This window comes from Phascolarctos cinereus, unplaced genomic scaffold, assembly GCF_003287225.1.
Source record: "Phascolarctos cinereus isolate Bilbo 61053 unplaced genomic scaffold, phaCin_HiC Scaffold_88;HRSCAF=627, whole genome shotgun sequence".
NCBI lineage: Eukaryota > Metazoa > Chordata > Mammalia > Diprotodontia > Phascolarctidae > Phascolarctos > Phascolarctos cinereus.
The window spans coordinates 12,010-30,384 of NW_027556279.1; the positions used below are offsets into that span (position 1 = coordinate 12,010).

Consider the following 18,375-nt stretch of genomic DNA (forward strand, 5'->3'; position numbering starts at 1 on the left):
GTTAAACTTCACTTACAAGGATCTAAGACATCTCCAGAGGCCTCGTGATAGAAAATGCTATCCATATTCAAAGAAAGAACTACTGAAGTTGAATCGCTATCACTTTTTTTTCCCTTCTGTTGAGTTTTGTATCCTCTATTTGGTTTTAATTTTTACTTGCAACTTTACTAACGTGAAAATATGTTTAATAGGAATGCAAATGTATAGTCTATATCAGATTGTGAACTGTCTTGGGGAGGGTGGGCGGGAGGAAGGAGGAGAAACATTTTCAACTCAAAAGCATATGGAAGTGATTTTGATAAATCACAATTAATTAATAAAATTAAAAAATAATAATTATACTAAGTAATCTCATTGAAGATGCAGTTTCTATGAAGTTAATCAAGAGAAAGTTATAGCCTAGAACACAATTAAATATAAGGGCAATTGAAGAGTATGACTTCTTTGGGATAGAGCTATTCATAAATGTGTTCAAGGAAGATATCAGAATGTAAACATTAAGTGTATGGAACATATAGTAACCAATAACATTTTCTATATAAGATAAAGTCAGTGTATGCTAAATGTATTAATGTTAGAATTGTAAAATGTTACAAGAACTAGGAATAGGAGGAAAAAGAAAAGTTAATTATAATGATTTGCTATTACAACATATATCTGCTTTCCTTCAAATACTCATCTTTCACCATGAGATATTTGTTTCACCTCATTTTCTGTTCATCAAAAAAAAAGGTAAAAATTCATCATTTCATAGGTAAGTGTAGGAGTAACGGCATCGCTTATCCCATCATTGGACTCAACCGTAATATTAACTGTACAATGTCATTTTCCTATACAAATCAACATGTATGACTCCATATACATTGACTAACAAACACCAACAAGTAAAACATATCCTTTTCAAGTTGACATTAGTTAGAGTGTCTGAAGGGCCAGAAGAAATCTGTTCATCTGGTTTGGAAGTATAGAGAGATATGGGCTCAGAACCTCTGTAGAGTAATGGGACTACCTTGGGGCCCCACAGCCCTATCTCTGCCCACTCTGGATGGGGTGACAGGAAACCCAGCGGTGTCTGGAGGCCTCCTTCCATTTCTGGTTTACTCTCCATGGAGTTCCTTCTTCCCCAGTCTGCCTGTCCTAGAGACATGTGTGGGGACTGCGTGGTCAAGCCGTGGCTGGCCACACTTCTGCTCTGAGGGAAGACTATTGTCAACAGCCTAAGGAACAGGCTGTCCTGAGGGGATGCTCTGACACTGAGATTCCAGCCTCGGGATGGGGAATTCCCATCTGCAAGGCACTTGCTCCCTTCTAACAATTTCCCAGCAGCCTGCTCTTCTCTGGCAATCAAGACTCTGATGCTCCAGGGGCCCTTTCCATTCTGACTTTGCCGGTGGCTGCCCAGGATCTAGGCCAAATGCTCCACCTCCTTGGGCATCCTCTGGCCCCCTCTCCAGCTCTGGATCTCCAAGACAGGGCTTGGGCTTGGCTCCATCTACTGCCCAGTGTACTCCCCCTACCCCCAGGCCTCCCTCAGCAGAACAGAAGGTGCCGTTTGAACAGCTGGTTTCCACCACAATCCTGCCTCTTTGCCCCCACTGCTCCAGCAGGTGGCTTCAACAGCAACCTCCCTGTGAGGAGTAGATAGAAAGCAAACACAGATTCAAGAGAAAATTGTATTTATTTTCCCCCTAGGCATGAATGAGAATCTATCCACTACAAAACACAACTAGAGAATTCAACAGTAATCTTTGTGATGGGAAAGAGCGAAGGCCCTCTATGGAGGTTCCTATGTAGAGCTCCTGAAATGCCAGCTTCCTGGGGAGGGGACAAAAGCAGAGGGAGCAGACGGGTGTGAGGGGCAGCTGGGGTCAGCCCCGCACCTGCTGCTGCTGGTCCCTGAAACCTAGAGAAGAGTGGGCCCCTCTGCTGGCTTCAGGACCCAGTGGCCAGCCCTGTGGTGTGAACCGCTGCCTTCCCTCCTGATGGTAAGAGGGAGAAAGGGCTGTGATGCCATTGTGGGCATCAGTGCTTGACGGGGTCCCTGCCCCGGGAAGCTGGGGCTGCAGTGAATTTAACTCTGGGCCTACAGGGAGGCAGCCAGAAATGAAGCCCTTAGCTGTTCTATCTGAGAAAAAAGACCCTTGAACTACATCTCTGTACCAATAGAAACACTTCTCTCTCTATGCATAATAATCTGAGGTTCAGTGGGCCAAAACATTTGCCTTCCCTCTCCCACACCAGCCTTAACTGCAAAAAGCTCCCCCCAACCCAACCCCTATCCCCATAAACTTAATACCTGCTCATATGCTAACCAAGCTCAAAAGCAACTAGATTCAGAGGTCAGAGGAAGAGCCTGAGGAGCCTCCAATGCCCTGTTTCCCTGTAGAGGCACTTGGGCCATGTGAGGTGCAGCTCAGGGATAAAGGGCAGCTTTGACTCAATGCCTACCCTACAAGAGGCCAGGCAAGGACCCTTCTCCTCAGGCTCCTGGCCAGTCTCCTCCCCACCAGAGCCATAAGCACTGGAGCTGATGGTCCCAAAGGAGAGACCACAGTGACTGAGCTTCAGGTCAGCAGGTGGAAGAAGGCATGGCTAAAGTGGAAATGTAGAGTCTCTGGGCCCCCGAGGAAGGCAGGAGAAACCTGGTAGCAGGAGTAGAAGGGAAGGAGCTCTCCCCATGGCCCCTGGCTGCACTCGGAGCCCCCTTCTTTGTCAGCTTTATCTAACCCACGACTAATGTTCTATCTAACAGTACTAACTTCCACTGCAGTGGAAATGAAACCCCAGTGGGTACAAGGGGCCAACTAGCTATGGCTACAACGCAAGATGACGAGCTGTTTCTAAATGCCACTGCAGGTGATGTTGGGTTAAAACTTCCCCCAAATCCAGGTTGTTGGCCTTGTGAGAAGCAAAGGCGCAGCCGGTTGTCTTCTCCATCTCTGAGTGGGCCTGGTGGGGCAAGAGGGCTCCACGAAGGTTTTGTCTCTGTCCCAGAAGGCACAGTGGGCAGAAGAGATTAAGCGGGGGCAGGGAGAACGAGGTGAGACAGCTGCTTTGTGGCGGCTGAAGGAGGAAGGGGTGAAGGCAGCAGGCTGGGGCGGGGCTAAGTGGCAGGCTTCCCATGGACCCTGAAGCGGTAAATGCACGTATAGTCAGGGTGACCCCAGTTGCTGAGGATTCGTAGCTCTACCAGCTGGTAAGGGGCTGTGTCGTTGCCCTGTGGGAAGAAGAGAGCGGGGTCAGGAAGGCCTGACATCCCTTGGTGCAAGCCCTGCCCCCACAGCCTTTGTGCCCCAGTCTTCCTTCAAAGAGCAGTGGCTCAGTTAAGTCACAAGGTTTTCCCTCAGCTTGCTATCAGATCCAAGGGGTCCTGGCTTCCACTGCAGCCACTGAAAAAGCACAGCAGCCCTGTGGCCGGTGATCCTGCCTTCCAGATCACCAGCCTTCCGGGGACACTGGCGGACTGCTGTGGAAGCCTCCCTGCATACCTCCAAGTGGAAGGTCTGAATGGCCTCCCCAGCATTATCGTAGGTGAACTGCCCGAGGGCCACCCCGTCTGCCTGAGAATCTTCATTTAGCCCCTGTACAGAAGGAAAAGCAAAGGGAGGGGATGGATGGTCAGATGAATGGATGCGAGGCCTGTGCACAAATAGCATGCTGTTAGCACATGAATCCCAATCAATGCAGGGAAGGAAAGGAGTGGGGAGGCTGTGGGGGAGGAGGAAGAGGTGGAGGACGACAGGCTGGAGGATGCAGTAGCAGCAAGATAAGTTGGGGAGGGGATAGGAGAACCAACAAAAGCCACCATGAGGTTGCCTTCCTTGATCCCCTCATCTGCTAGCATCTCTCTCACTAACTCAATAGACAGAGCCTTTGCCCTCCAAGCTCTTGGCCTCCCTCTCAGCTTCTTCCCCTAAGCCTCTGAATGGCTTGGCACAAGCCACTAAGTCGTGTGAGCCTCAATTGCTTCATCTCGATCTGGATTGGGATCCTAAAGTGTCCCTCTTGCCTCCATTTGTCACCTTCTGCTCTGGCTCCCTCTTTTCTCTCAAATCCTCCTCAGGTGGATCTTCCAATTCTGCCCTGAGTGGTGACTATGTAGGGCATGGTGGTCACCGTCCCAGACCAGCTAAACCATGGCACACGTGGCCAGGGAGGCAACTTGCTGTCGAAAAGGTCCTTGTGGTAGCAGTTTCATCTTGGCTCTTCTGGCTGCTGTCATTGTCCTTGCCTGGTTCCTCTTGAAGAAGAGGGGGAGGAGCAGAAGGGCTGGGCCTGGAGTCAGGAGACCAGCCTCAATGTCACACGTGTCAAATGGGCACACCGCCGCATTCCTCAGCTGGCAATACTGCTGTGACGAAGCCACTTTCTACCACTCTAGAAAGGAGAGCTGGGAAGCTCAGGTACTCACCAAGATGACAAAGTCCTTTGGGGCACTGGGGATGTCAGCGGTTGGGGACAGAGCTTTTGGCACGTGCTCCAAGGTGATGGCAGTGAGCTGGATGCGGGCAGACAAGCGCACCACGACGAAGCCCTGGTGGCCCCTGAATGCCCAGCAGTTGCCAGGGTAGACGTCTGGCTGTGGGCACAAGACAAGGCAGGTGAAAAGGAGGCAGCAGATGGAACAGGTCCTGGTGGTGGGGCCACTCTGCCCTGGGTGCCCAGCCTCGACAGAGGACGCTGACACATGCGACATAGAGAGGCAAGTTGGGGGACCTTTGTTCAGCGCTACCTGGAGGATGAGTCTTGGGGACTGGAAATAGCGCCACAAGGGGATGCCAAAAAGAGTGAAATGGCCAGACCACTCCGTCCTCATGCCATAGTCTGTGACGAGCGGCGGCTGACGATGCTGGCCCCTGAAAGAGCAACAGGGAAAGGAGTGGGGGAGACCTGAGGGCTGGGAGGACCCAGAGATGGCCTGAGGGAGCCCTCAAGGTGAGGGGCGCTGCCTGGCCATCAGCCCTCCTAACTGCCCCGGCCCATAAGGGGCATCTTCATTTGTCAATTCCTCCTGTCTCTTCAAGTCCTCTTGATTTTCCAATCCCTTTTGTCCCAAGCCCTCTGGCTTTCTGCAGGCCACCTACCTGAAGATTCCAGGGCATAATCCACCAGCCCGATGCGATCTGCACTGTACTTTTTCAGTGCCTGCTCTACGATCTGGTGTACTTCCTAAAAGACAGGCAAGCACCATTCAGGGGATGGGCCACCTGCAGGGCTGGCCCAGTCCATGCAGGGCCGGGCAAGTGAGCTACCTGGTCTGCCAGGGTTTCCCCCTCCCTCCTGGCAGCTCCTCTCAGGGCAAACCAGTGACCCCAGCCAGGAAGATAGCGAGTGGGGCAGACCTCACCTCCTTTGTCACCCCTGGTCACTCCTTCCTTCACAAGGCTCAGCCTCAAGATGGCAGCAGCTTTGCTCGCACACTTATCCTGCTCCTCTGTCACATACCTCAGGATTCGGTGCTCTAGGTCACGAAGCTGGGCCTGCACCTCCCCTAGCTTCAAATGAAAGACCTGCTGAATCCAGCCAGGGACCTTAGACTCCACCTAGAAGCCACCAGACGAAAGAGCTCAGCAAAGCCCTGAGCACCAGCAGAAATGAGGAAGCAAGAGGGCCTGGACAGGGGGCCTGGGGTGTCTAGAGTCACTCTGAGTTCTGGGGTCAGCACATGCCAGCTTGGTGTCAGGGAAGGGTTGGTGAACCAAGCGACTGGCATTTCTCCACTGCTTAATAATCTCATTGAACCCTCTAGGGGCTGTTATTCTCCCAGGTAACAGATGAGGAATGTCCTGTCCATATCACAAAGTCCACCCAGTAGGCCTACATGTATGGGAAGCGCCCAGTGGACAGCTTCGAGGGTGGTACCTCCCTTGGCTGACATAGCCCAATTTAGATGGAGAGATGCAGGTGGCCTAAGTCGGGGATGGGAGGACTCACCTCATTGCGCAGGGCCACCATCTTCTCTGGCCCAAGGTGTATTCTTTCTCCACCTCAGCCTGGCTCTGGCTCAAGGCCACTAGCTCCTGCCTCAGGCCAACCAGCTGGGCCTCTAGGGAACCCATCTGCTTTGGCCTTTTTCCACAAAGCCTTCTTGGGAAGAACTAGCCAATGACAAAAAGAAAGGGCAAGGTCAAGCTGGAGAATAGGCACTGGAGGATGGAGTCAAACAGAGGCCAGGAAATGGAACTGAAGGGGTTCTCCTGAACACAACCATGACTCAGTGCGAAGGACAGAGTCAGAGGCCTGGCTGAAAGTCTTTGCTGACATCCACTCCCTGCGAGACCCTGGGCACACCATTTCCCTCCCAGGCCTCAGTACCTTCAACTGTTCTCTGAGGTCTGCTTCAGTTTGGATCCATCCTATGCACATGCTCACCCAAGGCTTCTGGCTCCACTGACCACCGTCTCCCAGGGAATGTCACTTGTGCTCGCTCTGCTCTAGCTTTCGACCCCTCCTTCCCTCCTTTTCTCTTTGCCAGTCATTTGGGGGCCTTACCTGTGCCACTCAGATGTCTTGTGCACCACCCCGCTTTCCAGCTCCTGTAAGGAAAAAGAGGACACAATGAGACCGAGGAAAACACCAACCTTTACCCGGAGAATCCTAGAGAGTCAACGAAAAGAAATCGGTGAAAACAACGCCTTCAACCAAATTGCAGGATCGAAAAGAAACCCACGAAAACCATCAGCATTTCCATACATCAACTAAGAAAATCCAGCAGAAGAGATAAGATAGAGATATTCCATTGAAAACAGCAGTGGTCCGCATACAATACCTGGAGTATACCTAGCAAGACACACAGCGGAACTCCAGGAACACCATTACAAAACATCCTTCCCACAGAGAGACAAATCTCAACAATTGGAGATAGATTCATTGCTCATGGGTATGTCAAGCCAACAGAGCAAAGGGACCAAAGTACCTAAATTCACTTACTTATTCAGTGTCATACCAATCCCACCACCAGGAAAGTATTTGGGCAGCAAAGAACCAGAAACAAAGGCGAGAAGCATCCGCAGGGGAATGGCGAAACCAACTGTGGCTTATGGACACAATGAAGTATTCGAATGTTGTAAGGAAGCACAAGTGTGTTGTATACAGATACACATGACAAGACTTATATGAAGTGGGGCAAAGTGAGAGAAATGAAGGAACAGTACCAGATAAACAAGCACCACAGACAACCATGTAAATGGAGCGATTAAGCAACATCCCAGACTAAATGTTGTGAAAAGATCATGTCCGAGCGTGGCCCCAAAGATGAGCAAGGAGGACATTCTTCTCTTCCCCTAATGCTGGGCTGGGAGTCTACTGACATGGAATCTGCACAGAAGGCAGATCTCTGATGCTGAGTTGGTTGGTTTTCCTGAACTCGTTTCTTTCCCTCTTGTTTTATTCTTCTGCTTAAGGGATGGCTATGTGCGAAGGGGAGATGGAGAGGCTATACTGAGAAAGGTGGGGGATATGAAAGCAGAACGAGAAACTCTAAAGTCACTGATAAATATGTGTGTGTGTGTGTGTGTGTGTGTGTGTGTGTGTACTATTGTATAGATAAAGTTTGGTATGAATTTGGGTTATTTCTGTTCTTGTTTGAACTTTTGATCTGCCTGCAAGCTCATCATGGCTCCAAAACTCAAATGGATAAGCTGTTGGTGGGTAGCCAACATGATCTGCACATGGCCTTCATGTCTTCCCCCTTGGTGAAGTGTTCTAGTCTCCCCGGGCTCCCAGGTCCCGGGTCACCGCACCGTGTGACAAGGTGCTAGGGGAGGCCTCTTGTGGGAGGCAACTGATTTCAATTGAAGCGGGGGAAATGATGAGGCTGAGTTTTGGAGAGGCAGACATTGAATTGGCCAAGGTCTGAAAGTCAGCAAATGGCAAAGCTTGAACTTTGATCCTGTCTCCCACACTGGGTTGAGAGGAATGAAGTGGATTGTGAGCGGTTTGTCTGGCCATCTTGTGCAAAGCATTCCTGACACTGAGCTGGACACTGACCTGGAAATATGAGGGGGACTGTCCTGATTCCCAACGGTCCTCTGTCCTGCTGCTGCCCTTGGCTGCCCACCAGGAGAGCACAGCAGGGGGTAAGGTCTGTAGTCCATAGGGGTAGAAATACCAAGCACCTAGCACATGGGACAAAAGGCTAATTGAGGTAGAGGCTGAGGTGCCAGAAGGGCAAGAAGTCCAGGGTGAGGACTTCCACCCAGACAGAGTATGGCAGTGTCACCTCTAAGTGAGCTAGGACCCCAGCCCCAGGAAGGCAGATGCACTAGGGGTCACCTGATCTGGAAGGTATGGCTAGAGCCAGCTGCACCCCAAAGCCTTCAGGAAAAGGTTCCCTCTCTCATGATCCTCTCAGAACTCATGAAATCCTTTTGGATGAAGGCAAACATGAGGGAAAAGATTCATCTGGGGAGAGGACATGGAGACTGAACCTCCAAGTGCTGCCTTGTGGTCCCAAGCCTGCTCAACACATGGCCCTGTCCATTTTGAATGAGGACCAGAAAGCTCTACAGAGAGGCTGACTGCAGACAGCCCCTGGTGACCATCTGATTGTGGTGTCATCATTCCCTAGCTGGACTTGATGTCACAGTGATCAAGTGATCACTGTGTGATGTCATGGCTCCTGTCCAAGAGTGCAGCCCTTCTGGGATCATGCAGGGAGGAACGCCCTGTCTGTTGTCACCAACTTCAAAGGGCAAAGCCCTCCAGACCTGGCATTGGCTGTGTGTCTAGCTCAGAGAACAGATTCCTTCCTGACTCAGCTCCTCTAGCAATCTCCCAGCCTCAGGTGCCAGGTCAGTGACCACTGAGGGTGTAGAGAAATCACCTCCCTGCCCCTGACATGCTCAAGGTGGGCGGGATGGCCACCCTGATCTTGCAGCATGAGGCTGTGAGGCCCGCACACACAAGGTGTATGATAAAGGTTTGTTGGATTGGATGGAGAGGAGAAGGGGAGACAGGACAGAACTCTGACATGTGCGGCACAAGAGCTTGCCCATATGTGGCCTGGGTCCCTTTTCCCAGGGCTTTTGACCCTTTGGCTCCCTAAAGGCTGCCCTTCAAAGCTCTGTCTTCCAAACTTTGGCGGTTGTGTCCCCACGGCCTGATCCTTCCCGCCCATCTGGTGGGTCCACCCCGGGCACTCCACAAGACTCACCATAAGCCAGCGAAGCCATAAGCAACAGCAAGCCCAAGACAAAGACGAGCCCCTTCTTGCGAGTGCAAAACTTCCTGGATTTCGTCAGGGTGAAGGAGGACATGTTAGTGCCTGCCCTTCCCCACCCCAGGTTCCTGGGAGACCCTCCCTGATTGGCAAATGAAAGAACCCAAAGGGTGGGCCCACTTTTGCCCCTCCCACCTCCTCCATCTGCCACTGGGTACCCAACAAGAGGAGAGCAGGGCTGGCATGGAAAGCCCTTGGGGTAAAGTGGAAGGAGAAAACGTGGCTTTTTGGAAGGCACTCATGTTGTTACGCAAGGTGACGTGTTGCCCTTTGACAGGTGCAGTGGAAGGTATGTCCCTATCAGGCCTCCATCAGAACTAGGTTCATATGGTGCTCATGAATTAGGCAGTCTTCTTTTGTCTAAGTCCTTACAGTGCTTGTCAGTTTGGGCTTGGAAGAGCTGCAGGACGAAGCCCTGCTGAGGCAGGCTGGTCACCATTGGCCCAGCCTGTGACCCCAAGAATCCAGGGCAGGGCTGGGCCACCTGTGGGCCTCGAGGACACATGTGTTCCACTAGGTCCTCTGGTGTGGCCAGAGTTCACAGAATCAATTGATCTGGTCAAACTGGGATTCAGTCCAAGAGTCACCCCCAAGCACCTAGAAGGCCACATGTGGCCTGGAGGCCTCAGGTTCCCCACCTTTGCTGTAGAGGCTCCTGGACTCAGCCCTGGATGCCGCCTGGAAAACTGGCCATGCTCCTCCACAGAGAAACTGCAAGCATGGCCTGGAGATCTGGAAGACTGGGCAGAAAATTCTGGATTGGAACCCCAAAGGAGGGAGTGTCCTTGGAAACTCAGGAGCCTCAGACTAGCAGAGGTGAACTCACCAGATTCACTTGTGATCAGAGGCAGGAACTAGTGAGGGGAGAGCTCCTAAGAGATACTCAGGAAGAGAGTCCCACTTAGAGTTGGAGCCAACCCACTTCCCTGAAGAGCCAAGACGAATGGGGGCTGGCGTGTGCTCTGCAGGAGGGCAGGGCACACCCAAACCACTTCTCCCATCATCTTCTTCAGTGGAGACACTCAATGAAGCCCTACTTGGTAGCTGACTCTCAGGAGCAGGTTCCAGCTGTTTCCAGCACAGCCCTAGCCCTGACCTGAGTCTCTCATAAGATTCAGTGCATAAAAGTCTGCAAAAGCTGAAAAGAAACAGAGCAAAGCCCAAGGGGAAATTGACTTTGAGGACTGTGGATGCTAGATTGTGTCAGGCCCCAGGGAGGCCTCACTGACCTGATTGAGAGAAAGAAGTCCTGGAGGGAGGCAGCAGTGGTCACGCAGTGCCAGGTGTTTTTCAGGCACCACTGGAATGCTGCAAAGAGCCAACTTGTCAAGATCCGAGCAGAGGGATTCCAAGGCTTCCCCCCTGCCAGCCCATCCTTTCTTGCATCTACCCCCTCCCAGCCTGCCAACTCTGCAGCCGCTTCTTGCTCTTCTGCTCCTCCATCCTCCCACAGCTCTTCAGCTTTGCCTGGGGATATGTCCATAATAAGCCCATCTCCCCACAGTGTGCTAGAGTTCCTCCAGCCTGGCTCAGCTTGCCCTTGCATAGGCATGAAGAAGCTCTTCTAGGTACACTGCATCAGCGCTCCCTTGGGCACTGTGCCCACCCACTGGCAGAAGCCACCTGAAAAGTTTATTGCCATGCAGCTAAAAATGCCAACTTGGGAGGCACCATTACTGAAGTTGGATGCAGAGCCAGGCTGGTGGATAAGGGGGAGTGCCCTGAAGGGAAGGGAAGAAATGAGGATCCAGCCAGAAGGAGAGACAAGCACGTTTGGGATCTTGAGCCCCATCTCCACCCTCCACACCCCTACCTGGAGCTAGCTTACAGAGTTCTCTCTTTCTGGTATCTGAGAGACGCCTGCCCCACCCCCAGCTATGGACCACCCTTTGAAGGAAGTGGGGCAGTGCCTGGGGTTGGGGCTCCAGGGCAGAAGAAGTGATGCCTACCTGCACCATCATCCTCAGAGAAGTACCCTGAGGTGGATCCGGGGCTCTTCCAGCCTGTTACACCTGTTAGCAGGTGAGGGGCTGGTGAGAGGCCTGGTGAGAGGCTTCGGACCATACTCGACTTCCTCCTCACAGTCCTGGGGGACAGCAAGCATGAAGAGAAAAGATATGAGGGTGAAAAAGAAGACAGGTGAGAAAGAAAAGGAAGGGGCAAGGCCTGGAGGGGCATGAGACTTTGCTGGAGACTTGGAGGATGAAAGAAAATGATAGCCAAAGCCCTCTTTTGCTGTTCTTCTTCCTTCAAGAGATAACTAATTTTTCATACAGGAGGCAAGATTGAACCAAGGCCAGCTACCCCGGGCCAGTAAGGGCCTCTTTGCAAATGAAACCACCAAGATGAGGTATGACAGGAGCTAAGAGTCATCTGAAAATGTCTCTCACCCACAGGCTCTTCACCCACCTGGCTTCACCCTAAGAAGCTTAGGCCTTGGGGCCAGGGAGAAGAGGTCTATGGCTGAGAGGGCTTGTTCCCTGCCCAGTTTCAGGCCTCAAAGTCTCCAGCCTTCTCCATGCTCCAAGTTGCCTCTGGCCCAGTTCCTGTTCTCAGAAGCAGAAGGCAGCAGCAGCCAAAAGTTGGGGTGCAAGAGGGGGAGGAAATTCTCTTGTTTGCGGGGAAAGCAAGCAGTAGAGTGATGGCTCCACCCAAAGTGGGGGCAGGAAAGAAATGTGCACATGGCAAGAGCCAAGGCCCTTGGCTGCCCCGGGCCGTTGTGATGGAGAAGGCAGCTTAGTCTCCTCTGGCTCCTCTTACCTGAGAGGACCCTCCCTGAAGTTGGTGTGCTGGCCAGCCACCTGGGAACTCCCTCTGCTGCTGCTGCTGCTGCTTTGCCCATCAACAAGTGCCTGGTATCGGAGGCGCAGGCGCTCACTGCGCCGAGACATCCTCCAAGCGTTTGACTTGAGTAATTCTAGAAATTCCACAAAGAAAGAAGGAGAACCAGTGCTTACTGACTGAGTCACTTGACGCTATTTTCTGGGAGACCCTCAGACGGCACTGATGCTGCTGACCTTGAAAGGAAGGGACCACATTCCCCAGACTTCTTCCTCCAAAAGGAAAGATGGGCTGGCAGCTTCTCTCCTCCAGTGTTTCTGAAGCAGCTGCAAGGCTCATTCATGATGGCTGCCTACCACGGTCAACCTCACTAACCTCATGGCCTCAGCTCAGCCCTGCCTCAGCCTGGCAACCAAGTCTACTCTCCCAAAGATCCTGTGGCAGGCTTCCCTACTGAAGCAGAGCCCCCACTCTCTGCTAACTGCTTTCTGGATCTCCCCCTTAGTGCATCTTTATCCAATCTGAGCTTGTGACACTGGCCTTGTGTTTGTTCTCAGCTTGCTTCACAAACACCACTTTCTCTTCTCCCCATAGATTATAAGCTTGAGGGAAAGGACTGCCTTCTCTTCCAAGGCTTTGGCTTCCCCCACCACCCAAAACCCTGTTCTGGTAGGTGGAAGGGGTCACATGGACTGGTCCACGCTAACCACCTGATCCTAACCCTGACCCTTAGGCAATGGACTTCATGAGAATCAGGCCTAGCCCTCCAAAGACTTTTTATTCCTTCATTTCATCATCACAACTTTTAAGGAATATCATACTCATACTACAAATGAGTTAATGTTGACAAGTGGTCCCCCCCCCTCCAAGGCAGGCCCTAGGCCTTCCCACTGCCTTCTCATGAACTCCAACCTTAATGCCTCCTCAGGGATTTCTCAACTGTCAAGCCCTGTGCAGCTCCATATTGCAGTTTTGTTTTTGTTTTGTTTTGTTTTCTGTTGTGTGTGTTGTTTGTTTGTTTTGTTTTGTTTTGTTTGTGGGATAGAGAGATCAACTAGGGGGAAAAGAATGCTTCGCATTGGGGGATTCAAGTGAGGCATGGACACCCCTGTAGCTGGGGGTTTATGTAGGGGAAGTTAGGGGATGGAAGAGAGGCAGATGTGCCTTTGTGCAGAGGCTGTGCAGAGAAAAGAAGGGGCAGCCACTGTGTCGTGGCACACAGGAGGGAATTGTGTCCTCAGCCAGGGCTGCAGACATTGCAACTGCCCACACCTCCTCTGCTGTCCCTGTCCTGGCAGGGGGAGACCCACCCCCGTACCTGTCGACACTGCTTGCTCCCTGCCCTGGCGGCCACTTCCATGGAAAAGTCTCCCTCCCAGTCCTTTAGCGGAGACCCGGATAACACGTAAGGGAGCTCGTGGGGAAAGCGGGGCACGCATCAAAGGGGCCGCGAGGAGAGAGCGGGAGTGCACTGGGGCTAGGGCCAGCCGGGCCTTCATCCTGGGAGGATCATCTTTGGCCTGAGGCTGCCCCCCATTACACGGTTGCTTAGAAGGCAGCTGGACTCTGGTGTTTGCAGGAGGAGCACAGCCAAGGCCGGGCATAGGTGGGTAATGAACCCCATTCTGGGCAGACAAGAGGGGCATGTGCCACGAGGACACTAGGTGAGTCAACCCTGGGCACAGGGCTGTTGCCAGTCCTCCCTCTTCCCAAGCACACTCACGTACGCCGGTACACAGAAACAAAGGCACGCACACAGAGGCCACTGTCTCTCACACGTGTACGCAGGCACTCACAGCACTAGGCAAATCAACCAGACTTTGTCGTAGAGGGAGGTGAAATGCATGCCATTCCTTGGCGTTGGGACTTGAGCCCTGTCCTGGTCAACTCGATTTTCGGTTGGTTTGTTTGTTTGTGTGAGAGGGACATGAAGCAGTGGATCAAAGAGTCCTGGCGCTGAGGGACTCCACTGAGTCATGGACGTCGCTGTTCCTGAGGATTTTGTGGGGAGAGCTTAGGGGATGGAGCGGAGGCAGCGGTGCAAAGCAGGTGACTCTGGGGAGGGGGTCAGATGTGCCCTCGCATAGAGGAGGGCACGGAGCTTCAGAAACTCCACCTGTCTAACACCTTTTCTCCCGGCCACGCCATGCCACAGTGTGGCCCGACGGGGTCCCTGCTGAGACGGCTATGTCCACTCCCGGAGCGCCCCATCTGCATCAGCGTCCGGGTCCTTTGATGGCTACTAGAGTGAGGTCGGGGGAATGCTGGCGCGTGCCAGACGAATTGGGAGAACAAAGAAGGCGCGAGCTCTTGCTAGGGGCAGCCAGATTTGGATCCCGGCAGGATCATCCTTGGCCTGGGGCTTCCCCAGTTTAGAAGCTTTGCTAGAGACCAGCTGGGCACTGGCATTGGGAGGTTGAGACTAGGTATAACATGCTAATGAGCCCCATTCTGTCCCGACAAGAGGGGCATATGGGGCCAGGGCATTGGGAGGGTCAGCGCTGTGCCCTGGACTGTGGCCTGCCTTCCCTCCCCCCAAACGCAAATCGTTACGTACACACACACACACACACACACACAGGCGCTTACACCACTAGGGAAAACAAAAGGGCTTTGTCCGAGAGGGCGGTGGAAAGTCATGCCATGTCTTGGCATTCGGAAATGCGCCTCGGCCAGGACTATTGGATTTTGGTGTTGTTTGTAGGAGAGGGAGATGAAGCAGGGGCCAAAGAGCCTGTGGTTGAGGGACTCCGCTCAGTCATGGACATCGCTGTTCCTGGGGATTTGGGGGCAGATGTTAAGTGAAAGAACAGAGGCAACTGCGTCCAGGAGCAAGACTTTAGCGTGTAGATGAGCCCTGTGAATGAGGGTGAGCAGGCAAGAGGAGGTGCAGACACTGTTCCCCAGCACAGAGGAGGGCACGGAGCTCCAGACCATCCCCCTCTCTACCACCTTGTCTCCCGGCCACAATGTGCCCGGGCGCGTCTCTATGGGCTACCTGCTGATCCCGCTAGGTGTGCTCTCCGACCGCACCGTCCAAGTCCGCATCCGCATCCGCATCCGCATCAGCGTCCGCGTCCCTTGGTGTCTACCGTTGTAACGCCTGAAGAACGCTGGGCGCGAGCTAGAGGGAATGCGGGGACAAAGAGGGCGCGAGGTCGGTCTAGGCACAGCCAGGTTTTCATCCTGGCAGGATCATCCTTGGCCTGGGGCTGCCCCAGTTGAGAGGGTTTCCTACAGGCTCCTGCAGCTCTGAGAGTCTGTGTTTCTCTATGTAAGGAGCCTTATTGTGGGCATGCCCACATCACCTCTAATGGGTTTCCTGCACCAATGGTTGCTTGTAGGATGGGATATTATGTCTCTCCTGCTCACCCTTGCTGAATTCAGAGGATAAAAGGCACAGTTAACCACAACTTAGTGACCATGAACTGAACCAGTCAGAGGGGAAGCATTTCCTTCTCCTGGCCTCTTCCTTTGACTTCTCCTCAGAGATATGGGCCTGGAGCTTATTTTTTCTATTGTATTCCATGTGTTCTTCTCAGTTCTAGGTGCTGGTGGTGCTCCCCATCGCAGTTGAAGCCACAGTGACCTTGAAGCCGAGATTCCAGAAGGGATTTTGCAGGTGGCTTGCTGAGAATCTCATAAAAATTGGGTTATCTGGGACTGGAGCGTGGGGAATAGGGTGGGTCTTGTACCTGGAACTTGGGTCTAGGCTCTACAGGAATTAAGCTAAAATATATTCCTACTCTCTTTCTCCTTTCTAGAATAAGAGGTGGTATATTGTGGGGGAGGGGAGGATTCTGCCTTTCATGTGTTTGGGGAGTTAGTTTGTAAATTTGTAATTATATCTTTTTTCTAGTCTAATACCTCTGAAAGATCTAATTTGTCAGTTAGGGTCTAAATGTAAGAAAAAAGTAAATTCAAAAGTAAAATTTTGTATTTGGCTATAATTGTGATTTTCATCCTTTCATGTGGGCTTCTACAGGATATTGAAATATTGGCTGTTTGGAGAACTTACTAAATAGTGCTGGGGAAATGTCAGAACTAGATTTTTGGTAGGATATAACCAAATCCATTTTGTTCCATATTTGACATTCTTCTTAGTATGACTGAGGAATCAACCAACTGCAACAGCTGGTTCCCTTCAGTGTCTTCTTTGCTTCCCTAAATGGTACAAAAAGGCTTAATTCCTAAAAAGGCAGGACTTCAACAGGGTCTGGACTACTTCTCTGCCTTATCTTGCCTGACAGGTAGCTCCCTTTAGTTTACTAAAACTAACTATACTGATAAAGACACATCTCTTCTCTGTCTTCTTTACCTAAAGATATTCATTCTCTTTCACAATCATACTTCTTTTTGTGTGTGTGTGTGTAATCAACTCCAATTATATCTTCTATGTCAAGGGTATTAAGAACACAGTTGAGGTAGGTAGATGTCACAGTGGGTAGAGCACTGTCCCTGAAGTCAGGAGGACCTGAGTTCTAATCCGGCCTCAGACCAAACACTTGACACTTACTAGCTGTGTGACCCTGGGGAAGTAACTTAACCCCAATTGCCCCCCCCAAAAAAAGATCACAGTGTCCCCTGCAATCTGGACAATCATCACAAAACTTTTTGTCCCTGCTTTCCTGAGAAGAAATCCAAGTTTTGTCTTTTCTTTTTATGGGGTGTTTACCACTCTATTTCTTAGCCAGTACCAAATCATTTTGATGATTCCTGCTTCATAATACAATTTGAGAACTAGTATGGCTAGGCCACCTTCCTTTGTATTTCTTTTCATTAATTCCCATGATATTTTGGACCTTTTGTTCTTCCAGTTGAATTTTGTTATTATTTTTTTCAGGCTCTATAAAAGTTTTTGGCAGTTTGGTATGTCAGTGAATAAGTCAATTAATTCAGGTAGAATTGTTATTTTCATTACATCAACTTGGCATATGCCTCAGCAACGGATATTTTTCCAGTTATTTAGATATGACTTTGTTTGTGTGAAAAGTATTTGTAATTGTGTTCATATAGTTTCTGGGTTTGTCTTGGGAGGTAGATTCCCTAATATTTTACATTGTCTACCGTAATTTTAAATGAAATTTCTCTTTCTATCTCTTGCTGTTGGGATTTGTTAGTAATATATGGGAATGCTGATGATTTATGTGGGCTTATTTTATGTCCTGAAACTGTGCTAAAGTTATTTATTATTATGATGTTGGTTTTTTTTACCTGATTCTCTAAGAGATTCTTTTGAATCTCTTAGAATTCTCTAGGATTCTCTATGTATATTATCATATCATCTGCAAACAGTGATAACTTTGTTTCTTCTTAGTTTTCCTTAGAGTGAACCAGCTCTTCTACTGGGTCACAGTGTGTTGCCCTCATGATAAGTTGCTGTATTCTCTTTCCTAATGTTTTATTTAAAATTTTTTCATCTCTACTCATCAGGGAAATTGGCCTATAACTTTCTCTGGTTTGGTTCTTCCCCTTTTAGGTATCAAAACCCTATTTGTAATATAAAAAGAATTTGTTAGCACACCTTCATTGTCTATTTCCCCAAATAGTTCATATTGTATTGGAATTAATTATTATTTAAATGTTTAATAGAGTCAGTTGTAAATCCATCTGGCTATAAAGATTTTTTCTTAAGGAGTTCATTAATGGCCTGTTTAATTTGTTTTTCAGAAATGGTTTTTCTTTGAAGTGTTTTCAAGTATTTTATTTTCTCTTCTGTTAATCTGGGCAATCTACATTTTTGTAAATATTCATCCATTTCATTAAGATTGTCAAATTTAGTGGCAAACAATTGGGCAAATTGCTTTAATTTCCTCTTCATTGCTGGCAAATTCTCCTTCTTCATTTTTGATACTGGTAGTTTGATTAGGGTTTATCTATTTTTTGTTTTTTTAATAAAACCAGATTTTAGTTTTATGTATTAGTTCAATAGTTTTCTTACTCTCAATTTGATTCGTCTCTACATTAATTTTTAGAATATCTGAATTGATATTCATTTTAGAATTTCTAAATTGTTATTCAGTCAGAGGAAAGGCTGCAGGAGAATATATTGTGCTACAGCTGAAGTAAACAGCAAGGGCAGCAATCCTGACCTCAGATAAATCAAAAGCAAAAATACATATTATGTATGAAGAATGTACATTTTAAATGAAATAGATGAATATTTTTTTAAAAATACAATGGATTAACAGGAAAAAAAGAAGAGAAATTACACAATATTATGTCACTACAAGAAAATGAATGGGGTATAAAGAAAAATAAAACTCTAGGACCAGATGGCTTTATTTATTATTTTGAAAAATTTATTTTTAAGTTAATTTCCAAACATTCTACTTTCTTAAAGCCTACCCCTCATTCACTAGGCAAGTCATATG

General features: G+C 49.7%; 1 protein-coding gene and 1 pseudogene across 2 annotated transcripts; both read right to left on the bottom strand.

Moving 5' to 3' along the window:
* Window positions 1–1,670: 1,670 nt before the first annotated feature.
* LOC110204074 (SUN domain-containing protein 2-like) lies at window positions 1,671–9,257 on the bottom strand (annotated as a pseudogene). Its single transcript, XR_013483503.1, has 10 exons — window positions 9,155–9,257; window positions 7,990–8,117; window positions 6,493–6,536; window positions 5,935–6,098; window positions 5,348–5,543; window positions 5,085–5,169; window positions 4,733–4,856; window positions 4,412–4,579; window positions 3,489–3,581; window positions 1,671–3,217 (listed from the first exon to the last, which is right to left on the bottom strand). The product of XR_013483503.1 is annotated as an SUN domain-containing protein 2-like (transcript).
* A 1,057-nt stretch (window positions 9,258–10,314) lies between these two features.
* LOC110204073 (uncharacterized) lies at window positions 10,315–15,198 on the bottom strand. The gene is made up of 4 exons (XM_020980419.2): window positions 15,000–15,198; window positions 11,981–12,137; window positions 11,170–11,306; window positions 10,315–10,528 (listed from the first exon to the last, which is right to left on the bottom strand). The coding sequence occupies exons 2-4, from the start codon at window positions 12,109–12,111 to the stop codon at window positions 10,335–10,337; spliced, it is 462 nt and encodes a 153-aa protein (XP_020836078.2). The 5' UTR covers window positions 12,112–12,137; window positions 15,000–15,198; the 3' UTR covers window positions 10,315–10,334.
* Between the last annotated feature and the right edge of the window lie 3,177 nt (window positions 15,199–18,375).